General features: G+C 35.0%; 3 protein-coding genes across 5 annotated transcripts; 2 read left to right on the top strand and 1 right to left on the bottom strand.

Annotated features, from left to right (window-relative positions):
* The first annotated feature begins 2,367 nt into the window (after positions 1-2,367).
* LOC149383861 (putative serine/threonine-protein kinase PBL18) lies at positions 2,368-7,426 on the top strand. Its single transcript, XM_089628280.1, has 6 exons — positions 2,368-2,657; positions 4,791-5,131; positions 5,512-5,647; positions 5,722-5,858; positions 5,962-6,085; positions 6,514-7,426. The coding sequence occupies exons 1-6, from the start codon at positions 2,591-2,593 to the stop codon at positions 6,957-6,959; spliced, it is 1,251 nt and encodes a 416-aa protein (XP_089484406.1). The 5' UTR covers positions 2,368-2,590; the 3' UTR covers positions 6,960-7,426.
* A 1,722-nt stretch (positions 7,427-9,148) lies between these two features.
* MAG1 (Calcineurin-like metallo-phosphoesterase superfamily protein) lies at positions 9,149-11,354 on the top strand. The gene is made up of 4 exons (XM_089628281.1): positions 9,149-9,278; positions 9,444-9,600; positions 10,076-10,213; positions 10,843-11,354. Exons 2-4 carry the CDS (start codon positions 9,469-9,471, stop codon positions 11,131-11,133), a joined length of 561 nt encoding a protein of 186 aa, XP_089484407.1. The 5' UTR covers positions 9,149-9,278; positions 9,444-9,468; the 3' UTR covers positions 11,134-11,354.
* LOC149383859 (ARM repeat superfamily protein) lies at positions 11,221-21,116 on the bottom strand. Of its 3 annotated transcripts, none has more exons than XM_089628276.1 (27): positions 20,864-21,114; positions 20,712-20,786; positions 20,486-20,628; positions 19,580-19,859; positions 19,433-19,500; positions 19,260-19,329; positions 18,774-19,136; positions 18,604-18,683; positions 18,440-18,491; positions 18,184-18,337; positions 17,999-18,086; positions 17,484-17,586; positions 17,296-17,386; positions 16,751-16,848; positions 15,444-15,626; positions 15,089-15,331; positions 14,817-14,912; positions 14,621-14,715; positions 14,471-14,534; positions 14,292-14,379; positions 14,130-14,203; positions 13,708-13,974; positions 13,525-13,598; positions 13,158-13,264; positions 12,831-12,949; positions 12,552-12,629; positions 11,221-12,162 (listed from the first exon to the last, which is right to left on the bottom strand). In XM_089628276.1, exons 1-27 carry the CDS (start codon positions 21,032-21,034, stop codon positions 11,914-11,916), a joined length of 3,573 nt encoding a protein of 1,190 aa, XP_089484402.1. In that variant the 5' UTR covers positions 21,035-21,114; the 3' UTR covers positions 11,221-11,913. The 3 variants fall into 3 exon arrangements, with proteins under 3 accessions (XP_089484402.1, XP_089484403.1, XP_089484404.1); XM_089628277.1 differs by having other exon boundaries at positions 14,471-14,529; positions 14,621-14,705; XM_089628278.1 differs by lacking the exons at positions 11,221-12,162; positions 12,552-12,629; positions 13,158-13,264 and having other exon boundaries at positions 20,864-21,116.
* Positions 21,117-24,455: the final 3,339 nt, after the last annotated feature.

Below are 24,455 nucleotides of genomic sequence, written 5' to 3'. Positions count from 1 at the left end.
AGTTTGATCAAACAAAAAAAGTGGAGAGAGAAGAAAGTGTTACGTATTGGACAAGTATGAGGAAATAGAGAAAGACTCTTTCCCTCTCAGCAGATTAAGAAAAAAAATGAATAAGGTGAATTTTGTTTTCTTTTTTATTTATTTTTTGTTTAAAAAGTCGTTTTGCAAATAATTTTTTTTGAAGTGTCAATTAACTAATAAAAATATGTCAAAGGCCTCCACAATTTTTTTTTTTATTTAAAATCAGTGAGTGTAATTGATGATTTGTTTGTTTTACAAATTGCCATACTTGTAAAGAAATAGTTTGTTTGTTTACAAATGTAAATATTTGCATTAAAAAAAAATCAATGTGTAATTATTGATTTATTTGTTTATAAATATAAGTGTTTGTTTTATAAAAATATAATTTAATTTTTTGTTGTTGTTGTTGTAACTTGCAATTAGTTCTCAGTTTTTTGTTTCGTTTCTGTTTTTTTTTTTTTTTTTTTTTTTTATTTTATTTTATTAAATGCAGTGTGAATGTCATTATTTTTTTTTCTAGAAAATTGATTTTATTTTATAGACTATTACTAGTATTTTTTAAATTTATTTTCAAAACTAAATGAAGAACAATTCAACCGTCTCTAATAGACTTGATGGTCTACTGATTATTTATTTAAAAATTAAAATTATGAGTATTTATAAATGGCTAAATTTATTTTTGTCTTTTATTTTTTCATTTGTTACTAAACTCATAATGGTTGTGTTTGACTTGGTTTATTAAGTTTGGTTTTAAGTTTTTATTTTCTAGAAGCCCAACTGTTTTAAAATGTTTGGTAAAAATAGTTTTTAGTAAAAGTTGAAAAATATTTTTGCAAAATATAAAAAAAAAATTGAAAGCAAAAGATATTACTTAACTCTCATGTCACTCTGTTAAAAATAACTAAAACTCTAAAACTCATAATTTGATGATTTTATTACTAAAATGAATGATAATTATTTTCTTACATAAATCTCATTTAGTGATCGTTTTCTTATTTTGTGTTGTTACAAAAAAAAAATTAATCGGTCACAAAATATAAAATTTCGTGACTGAAATATATTATAATATTTATACAATTCATTTATTAATAAAAAAATTTAAATTTTAATTGATTTTGATCAGCACCGGCCTAATACATATTGAGGCCTTAGGCGAGAACACAAAATTAGGCCTTCTTAAAAAAGAGTATCAAAGAAACGATGATACATTTAAAAAAAAATTATAATCTTCAGCTATAATTATTATTTTATGTTCTCACGGCTCATAAAGGAAAAAAAAAAACACAAATAAAAAGATATAATTTAACTAACCACAGCCGTCTAAGAAAAAAAAACCCCAAAAAATTAGACTTTTAAGAAAATAAAATATAAAACCTGATTTTTCTTTTGTTTCCCTAAATTTGTGGAAAAATCACAGCTCTCTTTCTTTTCCAAGCTTTTGGAAAATTTCAATTTCCTACCTTTGTTTTTTTCTTCGGCGGCACACACAAGCAAGGTTACCCAAAAAAAAATGTGAACTTTGAGATATGCTATTTTTTTACATTTTCACTTCAAAATTGGATTTGTATTTCTTGTAAACAAAGGTCCATTATTATTTATTAGTAGTATAAGTGATAGTCATCGTACACACTACTACGGCTAGTTGAAAGTCAAATATTGGACCATCACAAGTTTTTTTTTTTAAGAAGCCTTCAAAAGATTATGACATATGCTATGGCCGATAGTCTTTTAATGTTTTAAAATTGGGCCTTTATTTCAGCCAAAAATAAATGGGGCCTTAGGCATTGGCCTAAGTTGCCTAAGGCATGGGCCGGGCTTTTTGATAGTAAAAAAAAATAACGTAAATTTAATAATATTTATGTTAAAATCTTTGTTTTAGACTTTTAGACTACTTCAAATAAAATTTCTTCCCGGATTACATTTTTTTTAAAGGATAAATATTAAATTAAAGTGGGACCGTCCAATGAAGATGTGGGTCCATAGCTTTCCACATTGGTCGCGACGGTACATCCAAAAGTCCTCATTATTTATTCATAAGACCCCCCATCAAGTAAAATAAAATTACTTCAACCAATCATGTCTGGATCCTCGTGTTCATTGCTGTTCTCACATGCACCAAAAAGACCTAACTACCCTCACTTAACGTCGAAAGACTAGTGTATTGATGGAGGGCATTATCGGAGTTTCTCCATCTAAAAACCACGTTATGATACCACGTAAGCCAGTTTTGTCTATTTCTTTTCGTCACTATCTATGTTTTGCTTTTCCAAAAAAGCAATATTAAATATGTATATATTATAAACCGAAAAAAGAGATAAATTAAATAAAATATGTTGGGTCTCTCGATTTACGAGTCTTTAAAATTTTAAAAACGTTCTTTTTATTCTTCCTCTTCTTCTTCTTCCACCGAGGAAAGAACAAAGCAAGTAAGAAGAGAGTGGGAACGAGTGATACCAAGAATGGTTTCTGAGTTGGGTTTTGTGTGTATTGCTACGGCGATTTGAAAATACTTCATTTTTATTTATTTTTTGGGTTTTTTTGTTGTTGTTTTTAAATACGAAGCTCTCTGATGGGAAACTGCTTGGGAGGTGTCTCTAACGTCGAAAACACTCTCAGCTCTCGAACCAACACTTCTGGTGATCTTTTTTCTTTCATTTCTGTCTGTTTTTTTTTAATTATTTATATAAAATTTGATCATGATAAACTCGAATCTGAATCTGCTCGTGATCGGTGTTTGTAAAAAAATAAAAATAAAATTATATTTCCAATTAGCTTTGGATTTTGTTTTACTTCATTCTATATATTTCACATTGAATAAATTCAGTTCATTGTTCCCCGATTAGCTATAATTAGGTAAGTATTTTGCTTTTTTCTTTTCTTTTTCTTTTAATCATTGGTATGTGTTTTGGAATTTATAATTTCGTAGCTAACATTTAAAGCTTGGTCCCTCTCAATTGGCATTGCTGTCTATTCTCGCGTGGGTTTTGGAAGTTTCTAGTTTACATTATTTTCCTATATTGCTGTTAAAAAATCAATTAATATTAAAGTTTTGTTACCGTTTCTCATCAATCGAACAACTAGGATTTTTTTTTTTTGGTTACCTCCAGTTCTTTCCGTGCATGTTTTTTTTTTTTTTTTTTACTTCTTTAGTTTTGAAACTATATTCTATTTTTAGTATTGCTTCTACTTCATTAAAAAAATTATTTATGGAATATTTCATCTTTCATGTGGGCTTTGAAGTAAAAAACCAAAAATAATTTTTTTTCTTTTTTTATAAGTAGATGCTTGAGTACTTGATTTGTTATTGCCTGAATGGAAGACTATTTTTTGAAGGCCGACAATGGGAAGACTTGTAGCGTCAACACAAAGAAGCTAGTTTCTTTACTTGACCTGGTATATGATAAATAAATGATTAATTATTCATATGAAGCGTTCAATGGAAACAAGTCAAGAACGAGTCAAGAAGACTTGTTCCATTGTTGTGGTAGCTGTTTTTTGCTCTTTAGAATGATTGGAATCATTGGATATTGTGGGTCCTTAAGCTGCTAATAAATGGAACTCATTACTTGTGATCTAATCACCAACTTCAACGAGATTTTAGGGATAGATATGATAAATGTCAAGTTACCAAGTGAAAATGACTCTGGTAATCACAAAGGTAAAAAAATAATTGGGAAAACACATGACAATGAAGGCGGTGACTCGAGTGTAATCAAAGACTTAAGGGGTTAGATAGGAAGTACTAATTGCTTGTTGTGGCGATTTTATTTGTTTATTATGCTTTAACATAATTAGTTTTAGGATGGAAAAAAGGTCATGCTCGTGAACTGAAGATAAGTTATGGATTTATTTCCTTGATACCTTCATTGTACTCTGTTAAAGGCGCATTATTTTGTGATAGGCATACGGGTTATGTATGGTTAATGCAGAAGAAGCGATATCTCAGTTGGGGAATAATCATTGATCACCATTGCGAATCATTATAGGCCGTGTTGATTTCTTGGAGAACAAGCAATTAGGATACCGAAGCAGCTACGCACTAGTGCTTTAATTGTGCTAGTAGTCTTAACAGTGTCTTGATGCAGTTTTGTTTTATTTCAATGGTACTTAGGAAATCTTAAGACTACCTAAGTTGGCATACGATTGAACTTAAGGCCTAGCAAAACCCCGTATTGTATTTGAATGGCAAGCCCTAGGTAATAATTGGTGGTGAACTGGTGATTATAGCAAGTAGAAAAAACTTTTGCACGGTGTTGTACTTGTATGGTAGGTAAAGAATAGAATACTACAAGAAGGGCAAGATTGGTCCTCGTGAATTATGTTTTATGGGACAATTTCATTAACACAAATTGTTTATTATGGTAATTAGGGATTTTATAACGGTATTTAGGGGTGTGTTAGTTAATAATTTCTTATTTTATTTCCAATTTGAAAGTCACAGAAATGTGCTTCAAACTTGAATGAATATGAATACTAGCATTAAAGAAATATTGGATTGTATTTTTTGTATAGATATTCAATGTAGGAGCAGAGACAATATGCCAAGTGGCTATATTTTGAATCACTATATAGGAATTACATGATGTGGTATATTTGCATTACAATTATTATTCTCTTCTGCTGTTCCTTCCCAAAAAATGAGTTATCTCTACACTCAATTTATCATGGGAAATAAATTTTGGTTGATTATTATTGACGAAGATGATGTCGTATTTTTATAGATACTAAAGACGAAATTTGATGTTTATTTTTTGGCTTGTTAATCTCAGGAACCGCGCATGGCGTGTATAAAAGCAACGTTTCTTCGGCTCTTTCGAGTCTGACGGTCCCAACACACAGCGAAAGATCCACGTCTGGTAGTCTTTACGCGTACAGGTCCGAAGAGGAAATACTATCGTCGCCGCATCTAAGATCTTTCACACTGAACGAGCTCAAGAAAGCGACGCAAAGCTTCCGGTCACACCACCTCATCGGGGAAGGAGGGTTTGGGTACGTCTACAAAGGGTGGATCGATGAAAGCTCGTTTGGGACGTCAAGGTCTGGAACCGCGGTCGTGGTCGCGATCAAAAAGCTCAAACCCGAAGGCCTTCAGGGCCACAAGGAATGGTTGGTAAGCTTGCTTTCTTCATCAATAAACACTCCATATACTTTCATGTGATATTGTAATTTATATATACATATAGTTGTGGGTTGCTGATACTTTCCTTGCTTTACCGTTTTTCCTATGTTTTCGAATGATCTGCATTTGTGACCTACTTTTTGACATAGTGAATTTCTCTCATTTGTTCGTGGTTTTTTCGGGTCTTGGGTTTTCCACGTAGATATATCTAGACATGTTCTTGTTAGAAGTGCGAGTCTAACTCACACCCAAAAGCTAAGCTCAAACGAGCCAGACATTTATAAAGAGCACATTGCACAAATCCCAGTCGACAGGTGACATTATAATCGATTTATAACATAAATACACCAAACATTTTTGTGTGGTTGCAGTGTGAGGTGAATTATCTCGGCCAACTTCATCACCCGAATCTGGTCAAACTCATCGGATACTGCGTGGACGGCGATAACCGGCTGTTGGTTTATGAGTACATGCCCAAAGGAAGCTTGGAGAATCACCTTTTTAGACGTACAGATCCGAAACTCTACTATTGTTATAACCACATTCTTGTTGTTAAGCTTGAACCGAGCTTTGTTTTGCAGGTAGCGCCAGGCCGCTTTCTTGGGCATTAAGGATGAGGATCGCCATAGACGCGGCTCGAGGGTTGTCGTTCCTGCACAATTCCGAGGAACAAGTCATTTACCGCGATTTCAAGGCCTCCAACATTTTGCTTGATTCGGTCGGTTTTAAAATTGAATATGAATCCTTAATTGGTTGTTGTTTGATGATGTATTTGGCGGTCCCCTTTTTTACCATCTTTGTTTGTCATTTTCACCCATCAGGAATTCAATGCGAAACTGTCAGACTTTGGTCTGGCCAAAAACGGCCCAACTGGCGATCAGACTCATGTATCTACTCAAGTAATGGGTACTCATGGCTACGCTGCCCCTGAATATATGGCTACAGGTTCTTTCTTTTCTTAGCTTTTCAACGTAAAATAGTATCTGAACTATGACGCGCTTAGTACTTAGGTCACTAAACTAATTTCATGAGCAAAATAGTCCTCAAAGTTAATTCTTTAACATTTTAGTCTTTTACTTAATAAACTTTTTAATAACGTCCAACAAATCCAAAAAAAAAAAAAAATCGCTTTTATCTAGCATTTTCATGATTAGATTGTAATTTCATTAGTATTTTGTTATGTATATAAAATTAATAGTTGATTTAAGTTGGCAATTATGTTTTAAACTTTTAGGTGATTGCTTATAAAAAATAGTTTGAAGACTATTTTGCTCCGAAAATCATTTAATAGTACAGGGACTATTTGCAGAAAACCTTTTTCTATTTTCCTTTTTGTTTTTCCTTCAGTAATGAGAGAGTGTTTGCGTGAACAGGTCGACTAACTACGAAGTGCGACGTGTACAGCTTCGGCGTCGTGCTCCTCGAGCTTCTCTCGGGACGCCGAGCCGTCGAAAAGACCAAAACCGGGACGAATCAGAACCTGGTGAACTGGGCGAGACCTTTCTTGGGAGACAAGCGAAAGCTGTTCCGGATCATGGACACGAGATTGGAGGGGCAGTACTCGAAGAAAGGGGCTACGAAGGTCGCTTTCATGGCCCTCCAGTGCCTAGGGCACGCCAAGGACCGGCCTTTGATGTCCGAGATCGTTCAAACACTCGAAAAACTTCCGCAACACTCTGTGCCTCCCTCCTCGTCCCCGACGAGGCACAGCTGCCACGCTTCGCCTCTCCACAAAAATAAGAGCCCGAGAGGGTCTCCGATGCCTCAGTTCTTGAAGTCCCCGCTCGTTAAGTTTCCCCATCGCCAACCTCGAGTGTAAATTCATTTCGGAAAGAGAGTTTTTTTTTTTTTTTTTTTTTTTTTTTTTATATAGGTATAGGAAGAATATCATACAAACTCTTACGGCTACCATTGAAAGAAAAACAAAAGAAAAGAAAAATGTCGGCGTCCTTTTTTTCCCGGATTGGGGTCGCAGGTTTCGAAGTCTCGTGAGGAAATTCAAGGTTTGACTGTATGTTGGGGAAGTTTTATTCCTAATGGAAGATACTCAAATTGTGTCTGAAATACTAACCTCTGCGCTTGTCAGTCAAAGTAAACATTAACAACATGAATTATTAAGGATAGAGACAAAGGTGCTTATGCAGGTTTTATAAGATCATATGAATTATTAATCTCTCATAACTCCATCAGAGAAACTAACATCTTCAAGCACTGCTGTTAGGTTTTTGGAGGATTTCATATGAGACTCACTTGGTCCTTACATTTGAATTGGCTACTTGTGTGATAAGGAAGATCTTCTATTGCTGTGCATTCTGTGTAGTTTTCATGTGTTTTTTTTTTTTTTTTTCTTTTTCTTTAATGAGATCAAAGAAACTTCTTTTACGCTACTTCATATACATTATGAACAGCTAAAATTAGAAAGCAAACAATGATGCAGTACATCTATTTTTATTATTTTTCTATAGGTAATTAAGTGGGAGTGTAATCAAAATTAGAAACAGAGAAATGATAGAATTTCCTGTAATTAGCTTTACATGTGAGGGGTAAACTCTAAATTTCAGGATGAGAGTGGGCTGCTTCTTAATATATGTATAATGTATGCGGGAGATTTAGGAATAATTGGTTTGCAGGGGTATTTTTGAAATACTAGCATATTTGTTATTTCTAGTGGCTAGTTGTTTAGATATTAGGAAAAATTGATTACAAATTCAATATCTAATTCAATATAGATAATAGGCGATATGTCTAGCATGTCCTTATTTTTTGTGCTCCCGTTTACATTTAGCCCTCAGTTTGACAAGAAGATGTAAATTATTGGAGCATTTGAGAAGGTTTTTCTGATCCATAAGTTGTTTTAGGTTTTTTTTTTTTTTTTTTTTAATTTATGATAAAATTCTAAATTTAAGTTACTTTTTCGAATGTTTGTTCATATAATATAATATAGATGGCCGCTGCCAAAAGAAAAACAATCTTTTTGTATGCAAGGACATTTGGTTTAAAAGATCTTTTTTTTTTCTTTCCATAATTTCAATTAATACTAGGCATTTGTTAAAAATATGAAAATTATGTGCTATTTGACCAAAGCGGTTCTTCTTCTTCTTCTTCTTCTTCTTCTTCTTCTTCTTCTTCTTCTCTCTCTCTCTCTCTCTCTCTCTCTCTCTCTCTCTCTCTCTCTCTCTCTCTCTCAACCGACCAAGAAGAAAAAATATCGAACCACTGGACACGCACAAATTTAGTCATCGGATGTCTTGTAATGAAGAGAGCTTTGTTAATCAATTTTCATGATTTCGAAAACCTCGGCATTCGTGGATATGCCACTTATTTTTATTTATCAAATTTATTTACATATTCGAAATATTTTGTTATAATAAAATTTAGGTTTGATATTGTTTGTACGTATTTTTGAAAAGTAGGGACACTGAAAAATTGGAAGAGTTGTGCTATTTAACATTACTAACGACTTTAAACGAGCAATACACTCTATGACACGTTGATAATTTTTAAACAAAAAATAGTGTTTAATGTTTTGATTGAGAATCGTGAGAAAGTTGAAAACTGTAGCAGCTATCGCACATCTGTGAAAGTTACTGCCATGAAAAAATAACGGTAGATTCGCAACCACCCGCAAATCTGCGATTGAGAACCAAAACAACTTTAATTTGTTCAAAAATCTTATATCTACTATGAACAACTCATAAAACCTCCATTTTCAACCAAAATTTACATCGAACAGCAATCCATCAAATACAAGAATATTCTATCTACTAATCAACTTTTACAAAATTCTGACTTGTTTAGAACTACTAATAATATCGAAAGAGTGTAGTGTTTTTATTTGAAATTTATGTGCGAAGGGCATTTAAATTAATGTACATATCATTTTTAATATATAACGTATTTATTTATAATATGGCACATAGTTTACAAAATTAATTTTATATATTTATTATAGATTTGGGATATAAACCCAATTTAATGTATCTTTACAAAATAATCACAAAATAACCCCTGATTTCTTCCAAAATCACCGCGTAGGCATTTTGCGCATACGTGGGCTCTCCACTGGTTCAATGCCACCCTTTTTTTTTTTTTTGACGTTTCATTTCTTTTAACAAAATCAGAGACCTTTCTCTCACCGGTGAGTCCACGAAACCCAATTCTCTCGATCAGAGTTGTATTCCTTTTTTTTTTTTTATCGATCGTCAATCGAATCCTGAACGATTGGATGTTTTCGCAACGTTATTTGGCGTGATTTAGTGAAAAAAAAATGATGGCTAATTTCACTTTCGAATAATTATTATAGATTTCTAGGGTTTGGAGGTCCGACAATGGTGTTGGTGTTGGCTTTGGGCGATTTACATGTCCCTCACAGAGCACCTGATCTTCCTGCGAAGTTCAAGTCAATGCTCGTTCCTGGGAAGATCCAACATATCATTTGCACTGGCAATCTCTGTATCAAAGTATGTCTCTTTCTCTCTCTGTATTTGATTTTTTCATTTCTATGTTTCAATTACCTATAATTTTTTGTTAGTTTTCCTATACATGAAATCTCTGAAGAACAGAAGGAATTCTAATTTAGGTTGTGATCGTATAGTTGTATTGATTTTCTAGTGAAATCGACTTGGCTGATCAGCTTCGTTGAAGCATATTATTTTTAGGGTTTCATACATAACCAAAATGCCAATCATATTTCCTTTGTCTGGTAAAAAGATTCAATACTGTGTATTCCAATGGAAGATCACACTCATGCCATTTACTTTGGTCTCTCCCTTTATTTAGTTTTTACATATATAAACATGGAAATAGTAAATACATACGAATGGGACAGCGAGTTACAGATATAGTATTTCCTTTTAACAATTGTTGATCTTATCTCTACGTGATCAGACCATAAAAACGTCACTGGCTTGAACTTTTGTGGATCATTTTTTTCAGGAGGTTCATGACTACCTGAAGACTCTTTGTCCCGACTTACACATTGCTCGGGGTGAGTATGATGAGGAGACACGATATCCCGAGACCAAGACGCTAACCATTGGTCAATTTAAGCTGGGTTTGTGCCATGGTCACCAGGTTAGTCTCTAAGCATATGATTAAACAATGCCATTTTTTTTTTTTTTTTTTTTGCGTTTCGTAGTTATCTCGTGCCTAATCTGCCGTATAAGCTGCTACATTTTTTATATCATCATCTAGCTCACAGAAATTGCCCATCGTTTTTTTTTTGTCATTACATTTCATAAAATGTCAAACTAAAGGTACGCCTAGCAATTGCTGGTGTTGTCAGTCCCCCAAATGTTGCGGGGACCTGGGAAAGATAAAGGAATGAATGAGGATTAAGAGTGGAAAAAATTTGAACCAGACCAGTAGACCAAGGGTTTGGATAATTCAGGGGTGGTCTATTAACCCAGTAACGGAAAAATATTAGGAAACTCCATTCGATGCTCGGTTTCACATATCATAGTCTCGTTTTCCTAATTATATCTATAAGAATCTTTCAGTAGGGTATCTGATTTTGAAGGTACTTTCCTGTGCTAAGTTCTTTGGTTTATTTATTTATTTATTTCTTATGACATTTTCGGAAATGAAATCCTATAATCAGACTTTAAACAATTCTATACATGAGTAATAATAAAAAGACCCCTAGCCCTTCTGTTTTTACTGTGTGATTCTAATTTTTGGTTTGCGTAAATATTGAAACAAAGGTGATTCCATGGGGAGACCTGGACTCGCTGGCGATGCTGCAGAGGCAGTTGGACGTGGATATTCTGGTGACGGGACATACCCACCAGTTCACAGCGTACAAACACGAGGGCGGCGTCGTAATTAACCCGGGTTCGGCGACCGGGGCCCACAGCAGCGTGACCTACGATGTGAACCCAAGCTTCGTGCTGATGGACATCGACGGCCTCCGAGTTGTCGTTTACGTCTATGAACTCATCGACGGCGAGGTTAAGGTCGACAAGATCGATTTCAAGAAAACCACCACTACCTGAAACACACAACACTTCTCATAACTTTTTTTTTTTTCCCTGATTCTGTATTTGATTCATGGTGCTCTCTTTATGCGTTCTGGGTTTAGGCGTTTGGAACTTTAGGTTCCTTAGTATTGATGGGGACAGGAATAAGTTTTTTTTTTTTTCTTTCTTTCTTTTCTTGTTCTTTTCTGTTTACCATTCACTGTTTTGTTGTCTATTAAGCCATCCGACGTTTTCAAGCTTCGCACTGACGTAAGATACAGAAACATTAAGAAATCAAATTACTCTGATTCAAGGAAAAAAAAAGTGAATTATCTGTTTTGGCGATGACATTTACACCTAGTGTACAACAAAAAGTAAACATATAAATTACAACGGTTAACGGCCACGCTGAAAATTTGAAGGTGGTCATTATTCTCGACCGTTCTGCTTCCGACTTTGTGTCTTATTTCTGTTAATATAAACCCATCATGACTTTTACTGTAAATAATAAATAAATAAATAAAAGCCCTTCCAAGAATATCCCTCCCCAACCAAAAAGAAAAGAAAAAAAAATGAAGAGTGTATGACTCTGCTAACAAAATTTTAAACCCATCCCATCTCTTGGCAGAACTGGTTTAAAGGTGAGAGACTTAATAACTCCCTTGTCATCCTCAAATCACATCTCTCTGCACGGAATTCTTCAACAGCTATATTTTCATGTGGATCGGTGACTTGAAGAATATCGCGTGGCAGTGAAGATACGAGTATGGGTTGAGATCTGCAGCGCCCAACTTTTTGCCCAACATATCGCATCTCTCAGCTAATGCTTTCGCCCAACTTTTCGAATCTCACAGCCAATGCGCATTGCTTTCTGCCTTTGAACAATTCGGCTAACGACAGAATTGCTTTACGTATCATCAGTTTCTTCTGTTCCCCAATAGATTTTTCATCTTCGTTCACCGTATTATCGCCATTTGATTTTCTATCATCGTTTACTGGTTCTACATTTGGCTCCGGGAATTCAGCACATAATCTTTTGATCCATTCCTCCAGAAATGAGGCTTTCTGCACGGGGCAATACAATAATTATCAGTTCAATAGCGTTGAGAAGTCCACTTCGCTTTTAAAGACAACTTGAGTGGTAAGTCTCAAAGTAACAAGAAAATCAGTTAGATCTTCAACTGAAATTTAAAGAGAAATTGCTTAATTTACCATCAATTTCATAACATTTTCCACCAAAAAGCTAATATTTCCCAAAATGCCACAGCTATGTCAACAATGTTGACATCTAATAGTGAAGAGCAAACATAGATGTCAACATTGTTGACATAGATGGTGACATTTTGGGAAAAATTAGCATTTTGGTGGAAAGTGGGAAAATGTTATAAAATTGGTGGCAAATTAAGCAAATTCTCAAATTTAAATCTGACACAGTAGTGAATTGCGTTACTCACTTTGATGAGAAAGTCTTTTAGAGGTTCTTGATTTGTGCTTGAAGCAAGACTAAGCAAGTGCAACAAAGTTGATATCACCTGGTTATTACCAAAAAAAATAAATATCAATATCATCTCAAAACCTAAATGAGGGTGTACGTGTGCAACACTAATTTCGCAAATCAGATTCTACAAAGAAATGAACTTAAAAATAGTAATTCTATTTTTTGTTATATAAGAGAAACACAAATATTGAAGGGGTTGTAAGAATAAAATACGTAGATTCAATGGATGCTAAACCTGCTTCTCAAGTGCAATCCTATATTTGAAACTTGATGGTGCTGAAATATGCCCGGAACCTAGATTTTCTACTAAATGCACCAGACTCTGAACAACATCCGAGAAGGAATTCCCATAATCTGCAGTGAAGCCAATAAATGGAAATAAGTCTTGTATAAAACCAAATTCAACAAAATCTAATCGGATCATGTTTCATAGTATGTGGCCAGACGATAACAAATGTCCAACAAGTTAGACACGCAGCATATACCAGTGAACTTAATAATATAACCATAACATATACACATTGTTTATTAAAAATTAAATTAATAAATAAGTGCGACTCACCAAGTACTGATGAAGGCACAGCCAAGGCCGCGGCAGCTTGTATTCTGATCTTAAAGTTAGACGAATCTCGTAATAGTAGTAGAAGAATGCTAAACACTGATGGAGCCCTGCAGAACAATTTGCAGATTTTGTTTTAACTTCATTAAAATTGATGGAGGCAAATCTTGAAGTAGATGTCAGTAATGGAGGAAAATTATTATTTATTAGCCAATGTACACAAATGCTCAGTTAAATCAAAGTACTAAATACGCTCAACTTTTTTACTCTTCTCCCTCCTTTTCTTTAGTGACAAGATTTCTATAAAACATTAGTAAAAAAAATAAAAATTGAAAGCACAATCCAGAGTTAGGATCGAGTCGGGCCATACCAATCCATCTCCTGCATTCTTAATGTCTCGTTCACAAATAGGTTGCTCAATGCATGACAAACATTCCACTGAACCTGTGTACCAACATTCAGTCTCGATTACATAGCAAAAGGACAAAAATAATAATGACAACAAAATGTTTTTATACTCTAATTTCTAATTAAAAAGATGAATCCAAATTACCTTAACATTCCCAGTAGTAACACAAGAAATCAATGCTTGCACAATTTTTCCAAGCACAAGCGAATCGCCCAAAGACGCTAGATGGTGTGAGTTTGATGAGAATCTGCTATTACTTATCTGACTACTAGTTGATAACGAATCCTCTTGACTGTTGATCTTCAAAGATGTTCCAGTTTTATCCATCACCTTGTCATGTAAATCGTGTGGACTTGTGCATTTGATAAACCTCGAAAGGCTTCCAAGAGCCCTCACAGCATTTGATTTAACCTGATGATAGCAAGAAGGTTTACAGTTTTTCTTTTTCTTTCATTTTTAACTTGAGATACCACAGCTGAATAGTCAAACCCATCTGGCTAGAACACATTAAACTTTGAGAAAGAAATGGTAAAAATAATTAACCGTGGAGAACATAGGCTACGTACCTTTTCTCCATCATTTGATAGTCGTAAACCGCAGCTAATTAGTAATTCCAGCGATTGTGAGATTGCTTTTTGATCTACAAACGAGTTACATCAAGTGAAGTCCATGGTGATTCAAAATAAGCAAAACAGTCATATATTAGTTCTGTTAGCACTAAAAGCCACCTGTAAACCCCTCCAAAGAAAGAACAGCAATGCGTTGCCGGAAAGAATCGCATATGTTAGCCAAAGCCCACGAAGCAGTTATTCGCACCTGAAAAATCAAATTAGAGGAAACATTTACTTCCACGTGAATGATAAAAAAATGTTTCTTATTATGAGGAAAATATAAGCAGAAGAAATACCGAGACTGCAGGATCGTGCGTATTAATCTCAATGACATGGATGAACTTCTCAAGTATCTCTACACTATATCATCAAAAGAAATTGTCATCCTTTAATGCCCACAATAGAACATAAATTATTTTACAAGCACCATCGAGGTTTCTAATCACCTCTGAAAAACTTGGGGAAAACATGAAATGACACCAATGGCACGACATCCAGCTGATCTAACTGAAGGCACCGGTTCTTCCTTTGCTGCAAAAATCTGTAGTACTTTAATTGTTATGGTACGTACACTGTTTATACTTGCATGGCAAATAAGAAATGAAAAAAATATATCAAACCACCCAATAATAGATTGCTCACCACATAAGAAAGAACAAGTTCTTGTTTCTCCCTCGCTAGAGAGAAAAATACGGAGGATGTAATACCAGCAAAACATGTAACTGACGCAACCCGCACCTAGTAGAAGAGGAAAATAAACAGTTAGACCAGTTTTTTTTTTCCAGATAGAAAGAATTATGAAATACCAGTTGTAAAAAGGTATATGTAGAAGAAGAAGAAAAGAAAAAAAGACATTTTTTTTTTCTTTTTCCGCAAATTTATAATGTCGACGCTAAGCGTCAAAGTGAACTAACCATTGGAGAGGAATGTTGCATCATCAAAGGCATATGCTTCTCCAGTACATCAGACCATTGCACTAATCCACACTCGCCTTCATTGCAGCAGTCTTGACTATTCTCTGTCTCGTACAATGGAGCAGATAAAACTTTTTTCGTCCTCATATGATCAGAAGTAAATGGGGTTTCCTGAAGCTTCTCATCCATGAGATCCTCTGTTCCTTTGAATCCAGATATTGCACGTAGACATTCATCCAGAACCTGGTGGTAAAGTGATTAATGCCTCTTCAGAATGAGTATCAATTTTTTTAAATATCTTAAATGTAACTATGTATGACATCTTGGCTTCACTGCAGCATAACATCTTCCTCACCTTTATATTAGCTGTAAGAACTTTTTCTCCTAAAACACCAGTTGTGTTGCTTGTGTGTGCCTTCCATTTTCTTGCATTGACTTCGGCATTATCTCTCTTTAAATATCCATAAACGATGGCAGAAACTCTTTCCCAGTAGGACAACATTATGCTAGGGTAGTTGTGTGACACTGCTCGGAGGGCCTAGAAAGAAAAAATATATATCTCTACTCTTGTATTATATAAAATAATAAGAAGAAGAAAGCTTATGTATATCTCTACTCTTGTAACATATGGTCTGACCAATGCAACTACATAGCTAGCCACTTCCTTCAATTACGGCTAAATGAATTCAGCACAGTGATGAACAGAAAAGAGAAAATGACAAAAATATTCCCCAAGTTTCATTGAAATGACACTGTTTACCCTTATTTTTAATAATGACAAATTGAAGCTTGTGCTTTTACTTGGGTGATAAAAATCTCCCATGTGCTTTATGAAATAGACACAAATATACAATGTCTTCAAATTTTTAAATATTGCAATTTGACGATTAGAAAATCTTATTACATTTACCATCCCTTACTAGCTTAAATTTGATTTTTCTATATTTGTAGATTTTATCTAGTTCTTTAGAGGAAACTGAAATTTATATTACAAAGAGAAAGCTTCCACTAGTAGAAGCAAAAAACAAGCTAAAGGACACTAGGCCTGCCCAGAACAAGCTCAGACAAACTGTAGGAAGAAAAGCATGAAATAAGAGAAGAAACCCAAAACTTAATATTCCATTGTCTAAAGAGATGTCTTAATTGTCAAATAATGTCTAAATATGCTGTCCCAAAGAATGTCTAAAGAGATGTCTTCATTGTCAAATATACATTTTTTTTCTTTTATTCCATACAAAGCCAGAAAAGCAGGTAGGAAAACAAGTTTCCCCCATAAAACACAATCATCCCAACAATGCCAAGCATGTTCTGCCTTTTAGGCTTTCACGGCCCAGGGATTACGAGGCACGTGAACAAATTTGGATAGAGCGGACAGATGATCACCATCCGACTTGGAAAATCGAGCTCTTAACGTAAACCAGGAACTTTGTTCTAATTATATCATTAGCAGTCTCCAGACCAGCCGAGGAAGAAACAAAATCAGAAAGAGGAAAGGACTATAAAAACGACATAGAAAAACTGGACTGCTTAAAAACAAGTTACTTAAAACAATCTTGCATAAATGACATGAACCATTAAAAAATAAAAAGTTGAAACAAATAAAATTATATTGTATTAACAAGCTAAAACAATAAAATGAAGATGTTATTTCTCAAATGATACCTGGAGGGACTCTAAGCATACTGCAGGATTGCTTGCATGTTCCAAATACTTGAACAACATAGAAAGAACATTCGACCTCTTTTCAACCAGACAAGAATCTGTACAAAACACAGTAAGGAAAACACTTCATAATGTTTAAACTTTAAACACATTAGATTCTAATACATGGTTACAACCAAGGGAGTACAAATATCAGGTTTGATGTACGACCAAGATCTTGTACTAGTTAAATGTTCCCTTACGACTAATGATTTTAAAAGACAAACAAACATCGAGTTTATAATCAGAGTGAAATTTTATTATTAAATAATTAATAACATAAAAGATTGAATTCCCATGTAGAAGGGTCAAGGCTACTTCATATGCTTGCAGGACAAGCTTACTAATAGCTAAAAATAATCTAATTGCATATCCTGTGCATGATCCTTTCCAAACTTTTACCTTTGTTTCGCTCTATAGTTTCTACTATTGGATCAGTAGAATCCAGACGGCTATCATTTTCTAAAAATATTAAAAATTACAACTCCACATAATAAAAATATCACCTTTAGGCATCTCTTTAACAAGCATTTCCTTAACATGTAATGAGGGGGGCGTGGTAGAAAAAGCTGCTGACAAGCAACTAATAGAAGCAATCTGTTGAAAGGTATTATGTGGAAATCAGTATGTGGGGGTCAATATATTTATATGTAATATATACTTTAGGAAAAATAAAGTACAAAAGAAATCCTACCAGAAGACCTGTCTGATCACTTTTTAATGGAAACCCAACTTCAATTCTGTCTTGTAGAGATGTAACAACAGTCGGCAACAGTTCAGGAGGCATTCTCGAATATCTGTATAGTTACAGCACAACAAATACTTCAAGAATTTTATCCGAAATGAAAGCTGGCTAAGCGATAACACCAGGTTCTACACTCATATCCCGGACTTGTGCACGTAAGAAAGCTCAGATGCTATGCTAACTTCTTCGCTTATTATTCACCTAAACAAGCCAAAGCTGTTGTTCACAGAGCCAAGTTTTCACCCACAATAAGTATAGCATGCATTTTTGTAGCACGTCATTTTGTATCAGAACTCAGATTTAGATTATGTTGACCGAGTGAAGTGGACTATGATAATGTACGTGATATCTACAGAGCGACTGAAGTTAAGGTCAGGACTCTAACTTGTGATCCATTGTCACATCTCAATTCCAAGAAAAAGCATAAATAAACAAATAATAAGCATTGAAAAAGAGGTCTATACGGTGTAGATGATATCAAAATCATGAGAATTCTGAATAAGGACACCAGAAGTCTGCCATGATTTTCTCGCTGAACCAAGTAAAGAATGCCTATAGAAAGAAGAAAAAAATCATAATATAAAACTTGATATTACATGCACAAAATAGAAAACGGAAGACAGAACTGAAGTAAAGCACTTTGTCAAACCTGTATGAAGCTGCACCAAGATATGCCCTAAGGAAACCGAGAGTGCTGTGAAAGATCCAAATTTTGAAGGTTCCTTGTATTCTGCTACTTGCAAAAACACAGAGGAAGGCCCGTCCAACATGACAACCAAAGTCATGGCAGATGCAACTCGGACCTAGGATACATGAACAACAGAAAGAAGGAATTTAAGAACATTGTAGATCTTTTGTCTTGAAGGATATGACTACGAAAAGCAGTTTACCATTGTTTAATATACCTTCAGGTAAGGGTCGAATAACAAACAGGTTATCAGAGTTGCTTCAAACTTCCTGTAACCCAGCAACAGAAAATAGCATTAAATAAAGAAATAAGGAAAAATATAATTCCTGGAATATAAGCATAGGTTTCGCCACAGTTAATTAGAAAGAGCTAGTGTATCACCTAGGTTGTAGTACATCTGCAGTTGGTAGGAGCAACATCCAGTGTGAGGTGAATGACTTTGGATCAGCTTGACAAAGATCCTGCCATCCAATTTGAACCGGAGAATCCCATGGATGTAAAAAGGTTTTAAAATCGTTCTCAAAGAACTTAAGGAAAAAAAATTAGATTACCTGTATGCACTCGATGGCAGCAACTCTGACCTTCGATTTACGGACGCTGTCAGTGTCTCTGATTGGGCCATCACTATCACTGTAGTCTGAATCTGACGATGCAATATCTTGTCTAGAAGATTCATGATCAGAGAAACTTTGAGAGCTTGAAGCTACTGTATTATTACGTGAAGTGTCCCTTTTACGCAAATGTGGAGGCCTATAAGCGCCATTATTTGTTCTTTTAGGTTCTTCCAAATGAGACACGGGGTTTCTCGAACTAGGCTCCTTTTCCATGTGATCATTGACTGGATATGGAAGTTGGGGCTTGCTATTAGTTCCATAGGTGAGGAACATCCGCAATGCAGCTAAGAAACTCGATACCTGAACATATATACACATACACGGTAAAAAATAAATAAATAAAGAGTCACATTAGAAGATGTAAAAAAACAATGCCTTCAGAACACAAGTCAGTATCAATTCTGAAAACACAATATCACTCACATGGTCAGACATTGAGCCCTTGGGATCCTTAAGAACCAAATGTAGAAAGTGCAAAAGAGCCTCGTAAAACCTGAAAGATAAATAAAATTACCGTTTGTAAGGATGAAACTGTGCAACATCAAAACTATTAAAAACAAAATATTAACTTTTTGTCTAATCCAGTTAATCACTACCTAGACATGTAATTTTCTTCCACGAGAGTGCTCTTGGATGCAATAACATCCATCACTTTCCTACACACCTGCACAAAACACACACACACTCATGAATACTATAAAACATAACATTCAATTATATCCAGCGTAAAATAACTATTTAACCTCTATGCTTTGTTTCCATATATCGTCAGGGAAAGACCCAACTCTGGTGATCGTCTCAGCAAGCAGCGTAAATGAAATTGTCTGAACCTCCCACAAGGTTGCAGACTGTTGTGGAACCCTCTTTCCGGTTTCCGAAAAATCCCTTTGGTTGCTGCTTCCGGTGGAGCGAGACAATGAAATCAACTCTCTGTGAGAGCTGGCAATGATGCGGAGGAGTAGGTTCACCAGTTGAATGCCATCCGAAAATGAGCTTTTTCCACGATATCCACTGACAAGACATCTAAAAGGTAATACAAATTAGTATTACAAAATAGGGTTTATATCAAACTGTTATAAGGGCGCTCTCACAAGACCTAGCCAAATTAACTTTTCTCCTTCATGTATTCTCTCTGTATACTGGAAGAGTAAGGGTTTGAATAAAGCCAAGTAAAAGAACTGCAGATAATTGTACAGTGATCGTCTTGATAATCCAACAAGGGCATTGTTTAGATAAGTCAAACAGTATAAGAACTTCAAAATTAGGAGAATTTAATGACGACTTACATTCATGAAAGTCCCAACAAAACAAAATATTGGCCTATTTCATGCAACTACTTTTCGCCTCTGCTGTGATAAGACTGTCCCAAATTGCATTCACGAGAATAAAAGTTATTCCTCCCAAGTCTAAACATCGGTCCAAAATTTTGAATCACCTATCAAGCGACTCAACTACTTAAGAAAAATCAATAGAGATGAGTATGAACTACATCATGGGTCAAAAACTCTGTCTTATATGTTTATTCATATCTACCAAGCTCTACAAAGCCATAGCCTTTACCTGAATTACTTGGCAACACAAACTTCTTTTTTTGTTGTTGGTAAACCTTAGAAACCCAAAAGTATTTGGAGGAGAAAAAGAGACCAGACCTCAAAGTAGACAAACACTCAAACAAAGGCTGTGTCAAAGCTCTGCGAGTGAAAAATTCGATCAAGTTTCCAAGGCACCGCAGAATCACAGTCCACGAAGAAGAATTCAGTTGGAGCGAAACCCGATGGCATATCTCGTGAACCTACTAGTACTTACACATATAATTAGAAATCATACCAAAATAAAAAATAAAATAAAAAAGAGAAAAACTATTAATGGAATTACCAAGCGCGAGAGTTGAGTGAAATTGGAGCTGGAATCGGCGGCGACTTCCATTAGGAACAACAAATCGGAGGTGGCCTACATGAATGCGATACGAACCGGATCAGAGGAATCATGAAATGATAGAGAGAGCTTCGGATTTTATTTGAAATTACCTCGTGAGGAGGGAGGTCGGAGGAGGCCGAGAGGAGAGCGGAGGAGTGAGGGAAGAGGAGTTTTTCGAGGAGTTGTGGCGGCGATGGAGACGAAGGGGACGAAGCGATCTCGTCGCGGAGGCTCAGAAACGCCGTCCGCCATGTTTGTACCGGCGACGATGATACTGCCATGGCATTTCCTGATTTTGATATTAGTCGGAAGTATTTAATTGTTGCGCTTCTCAGTTTGGAGTGTAATTGTAATGGTTGTGGTATTTGGGGGCAAATTTTGAAACAATGCTACGCTTTGTGGAGGAAACTTCAAACTATTAAAAAGACACTGATATTTGTTTTAAATAGGTACGAAAACACATTTTAAGTTAAAGAGTCAACCAACTCAAAAAAAAAAAAAAAGTTAAAGAGTCAATTTTCCAAGAGTATAAAAATAAAAAAATTAGAGATGCTCAAAATTACAAATGTAAATACAAATATATTTTGGCCTTTAATTTTTTTTTTTGCCCTTTAATTTTTTTTTTTTGCCCTTTTTCTTTTTGTCTTTCATTTTTTTTCTCTCTCATCAATATATTTTGTATAATAATGTTAAAATTTGTAATGATAAAATATTGAGATAGCAACGGTTTTCTATAATGTTAATATGTTATTTTACTCTCCTACATATACCTTCTTAATATAATTAAATTTACAATATTCAAAATCCACAAAAAATATGGGTCTCCTATTTATATCTTTATAATATAATTGATTTTACAATATTCGAAGTTATAAAAAGTGATTAAAAGTTCATGAGAAAAAAAAAAGTACAGAGAGGTGTCGAAGAAAATAAAGTTCTATCTGAAGATATGCGTCTGGAGCGAACAATTTTTCGGTTTATCTTTCTTTTAATTATTATTTTTATTAATTTTTTTTTCATTTGTTTTAAAATTTTATTTTATAAAAATTGTTCATCCAAATTTGTTTTATTAATTTTTGTCAACATATTAATATTTATTAAAAAGTTATAATTAGTCGAACAAAATACTCATCTGGTAATATGAAGAAAAAAAAACATAAAAACAAAAAAATTATGTTAAAATACTAAAAAAGAACAATTAAAGAACTTATTTACCCAATGATAATTTTTTTTACTAATTTGATATTATTATGGAAAAACAAAATCTTGAAAAGAAAAAAAAATTAAAGCCTCCACGTGTACTAATTTGATATTATTCTAATTGTGATTACTACTGTTATAGATTGCAAATAAGGCCTTATCAAAGTATGTGGTTGATATTTATGTCAAAGTTGAGCACAAATGTGAGATTACTTCCAGCATAAACAAACAAAAATTCAAGCTGATTAATACCAGAGTATCATAAATATTGTTGGAATGAGTAGATTGAAAGACTATGGATACTGGTAAAAAAAAAGTTATCTTACATGGTACAGGTGGTCCATGAGATATGCTATATATAGAAGCTATGACATTGGCTCAGCAATTTAGAAAGCCGGATGTCTTAACCATGACATACAACCCGAATTGGTGAGAGAGGAACAACAACGATTATGCAATGTAGAATCATAAAAGCATTTTTCTTACATTTTGTAATTTTGTTACGCATTACTTATCTTTAAATAGTTTTATATTTTCTTTATTAAATTCTCCTTTTTTTTCTCTTTGATATTTATTTCTCTTCACCTTATATGTGTCTCGATATTTCATTGAAAGCGAACGCAAGTTTTATTTACCTATGAAAGTCTTAGCAATGTACAAATTAAATTTTTTACATTTTATTCATGATTTTTAAGAGTTTATTTTAAGAAAAATTATACGAGATAAGCCACTTCAAACGTGGTAATTGCAATCTAGCTGACGTTTAAACAAACTTTCAAATATAGCCACAAGTGATGACGTGACCTATATTAATCATGATGAAAATTACATCTTTGTCCATTTTAGAAAAATCGGCTAAAAAAAAGTTGTAGCCCACGTTTGGAATCATTTTTTACAGCCAACGTTTATTATTTTTGAGACTTTAATACACGTCTCTACTATTTGAATTTCTTTCCTTTTTTATAGTACACGTATTTTAACAACAAATTCTACCATTAAAGGACTAGATATGATTCTCTCTCTCTCTCTCTCTCTCTCTCTCTCTCTCTCTCTCTCTCTCTCTCTCTCTCTCTCTCTCTCTCTTGAAAACAATGCGGCAATTCCAGAAGATTACGAAGCCCATGCTCGCCGCCGTCGAACAAGATTTTAGTTCCTTTATCTTCACCGTCGGAGCCGCCCCAAGGAGCCGACCGGCGTCCTCCCTCCATGGCGACGTCCAGGCTGTCGCCCGTGCCGACTGGGACTCCAGCGGGCGTCGAATCTGGTGCGTGGGCACCGGAGTCGCGCGGGTCTGCAACGCCAGATGACGACCTCGCCGGAGCGTCTGCTGGGACTCCAGCCCGCATCGGATCTGGTCCGCTGGCGTCGGGATTGCTCGAACCGACAGTGCCGGTGGGGGGCGAGGTCTTGGCGAGCGTCGAGGCGGGCTTGTGCGTGCTGGGACCGCTCGGATCTGGGGCGTCTGAACGCGCTAGCCGCGTGCCGGTGGGGGGCGAGGCCTTGGCTAGCGTCGAGGCTGGCTTGCGAGCACGGGTATTGGCCGGATCTGCAGCGTCGGGCGCCTCTCTCGCCCAAGAGGACCAGCTCGCCGGCGTTCATGGTGCTAGACGCTCCATTCTCCTTCGCGCGTCTGATGGCTTAATTTCTGTTTATTTTGGTTTAATTTCTGTTTATTTATGTTAATTTCAGTAAATTTTTTAAATAGAAACGGAGCTGAATTGATCACAAGTCGAGCAACAAAAATGTCAAAGGTTGAGAGATTGATAATGGTGAAGCTTTCATGGTCGGATGCAGTTGATTTTAGATGAATATTAATTCTGTTGAATATTTCTGTTTATTTTTGTAAATTTTTGTGTATATTCCTCCTCATCGTTTGTGGCTCAGACCCACCAAACTCAATCTCTCTCTACAACTTCCCCATATTCAAGTTTATGTGTAAATTTTCTGTTTATTTTGGTTTAATTTCTGTTTATTTATGTTAATTTTAGTAAATTTTTTAAATAGAAACGGAGCTGAATTGATCACAAGTCGAGCAACAAAAATGTCAAAGGTTGAGAGATTTGATAATGGTGAAGCTTTCATGGCCGGATGCAGTGATTTTGGAGATGTCGGTGTTTGTGGTGGGTCTCTTTGAAAGTGAAATGAAAAGTATGGAGAGAGAAAGATCTTTGAATATTAAATGATATCCTTTTTTATATGGTTGTGAGATTGTACCCGATTGTGTAATCAAATGACAGGATTAAAAAATTCCCTTATAAAACTATTGCCTTTTAAACATATCTTTTGAATTTGGTCTTCTACAAATGTTGGCTACTACTTTTAAAAAGAAAGCATTATAATTACTTAGGGGTATTTCAGTTATTTTGTACCCGTAAATTTCAAAAATTGGCTAGATTAAAAAATTAACCAAACATTGGCTAGATCTCAAAAACCACGTTTCAATTTGGCTACGTGGCTAGTTTGTATAAGAAAAATTATACGAGATAAGCCACTTCAAACGTG

Source organism: Urtica dioica, chromosome 10 (genome assembly GCF_054948205.1).
Source record: "Urtica dioica subsp. dioica isolate 48M chromosome 10, U.dioica_male_clone48M_v1_H2, whole genome shotgun sequence".
Classification (NCBI taxonomy): Eukaryota; Viridiplantae; Streptophyta; class Magnoliopsida; order Rosales; family Urticaceae; genus Urtica; species Urtica dioica.
The sequence above is the reverse complement of the archived record's forward strand: the minus strand, read 5'-3'. Positions and strand labels throughout refer to the sequence as shown.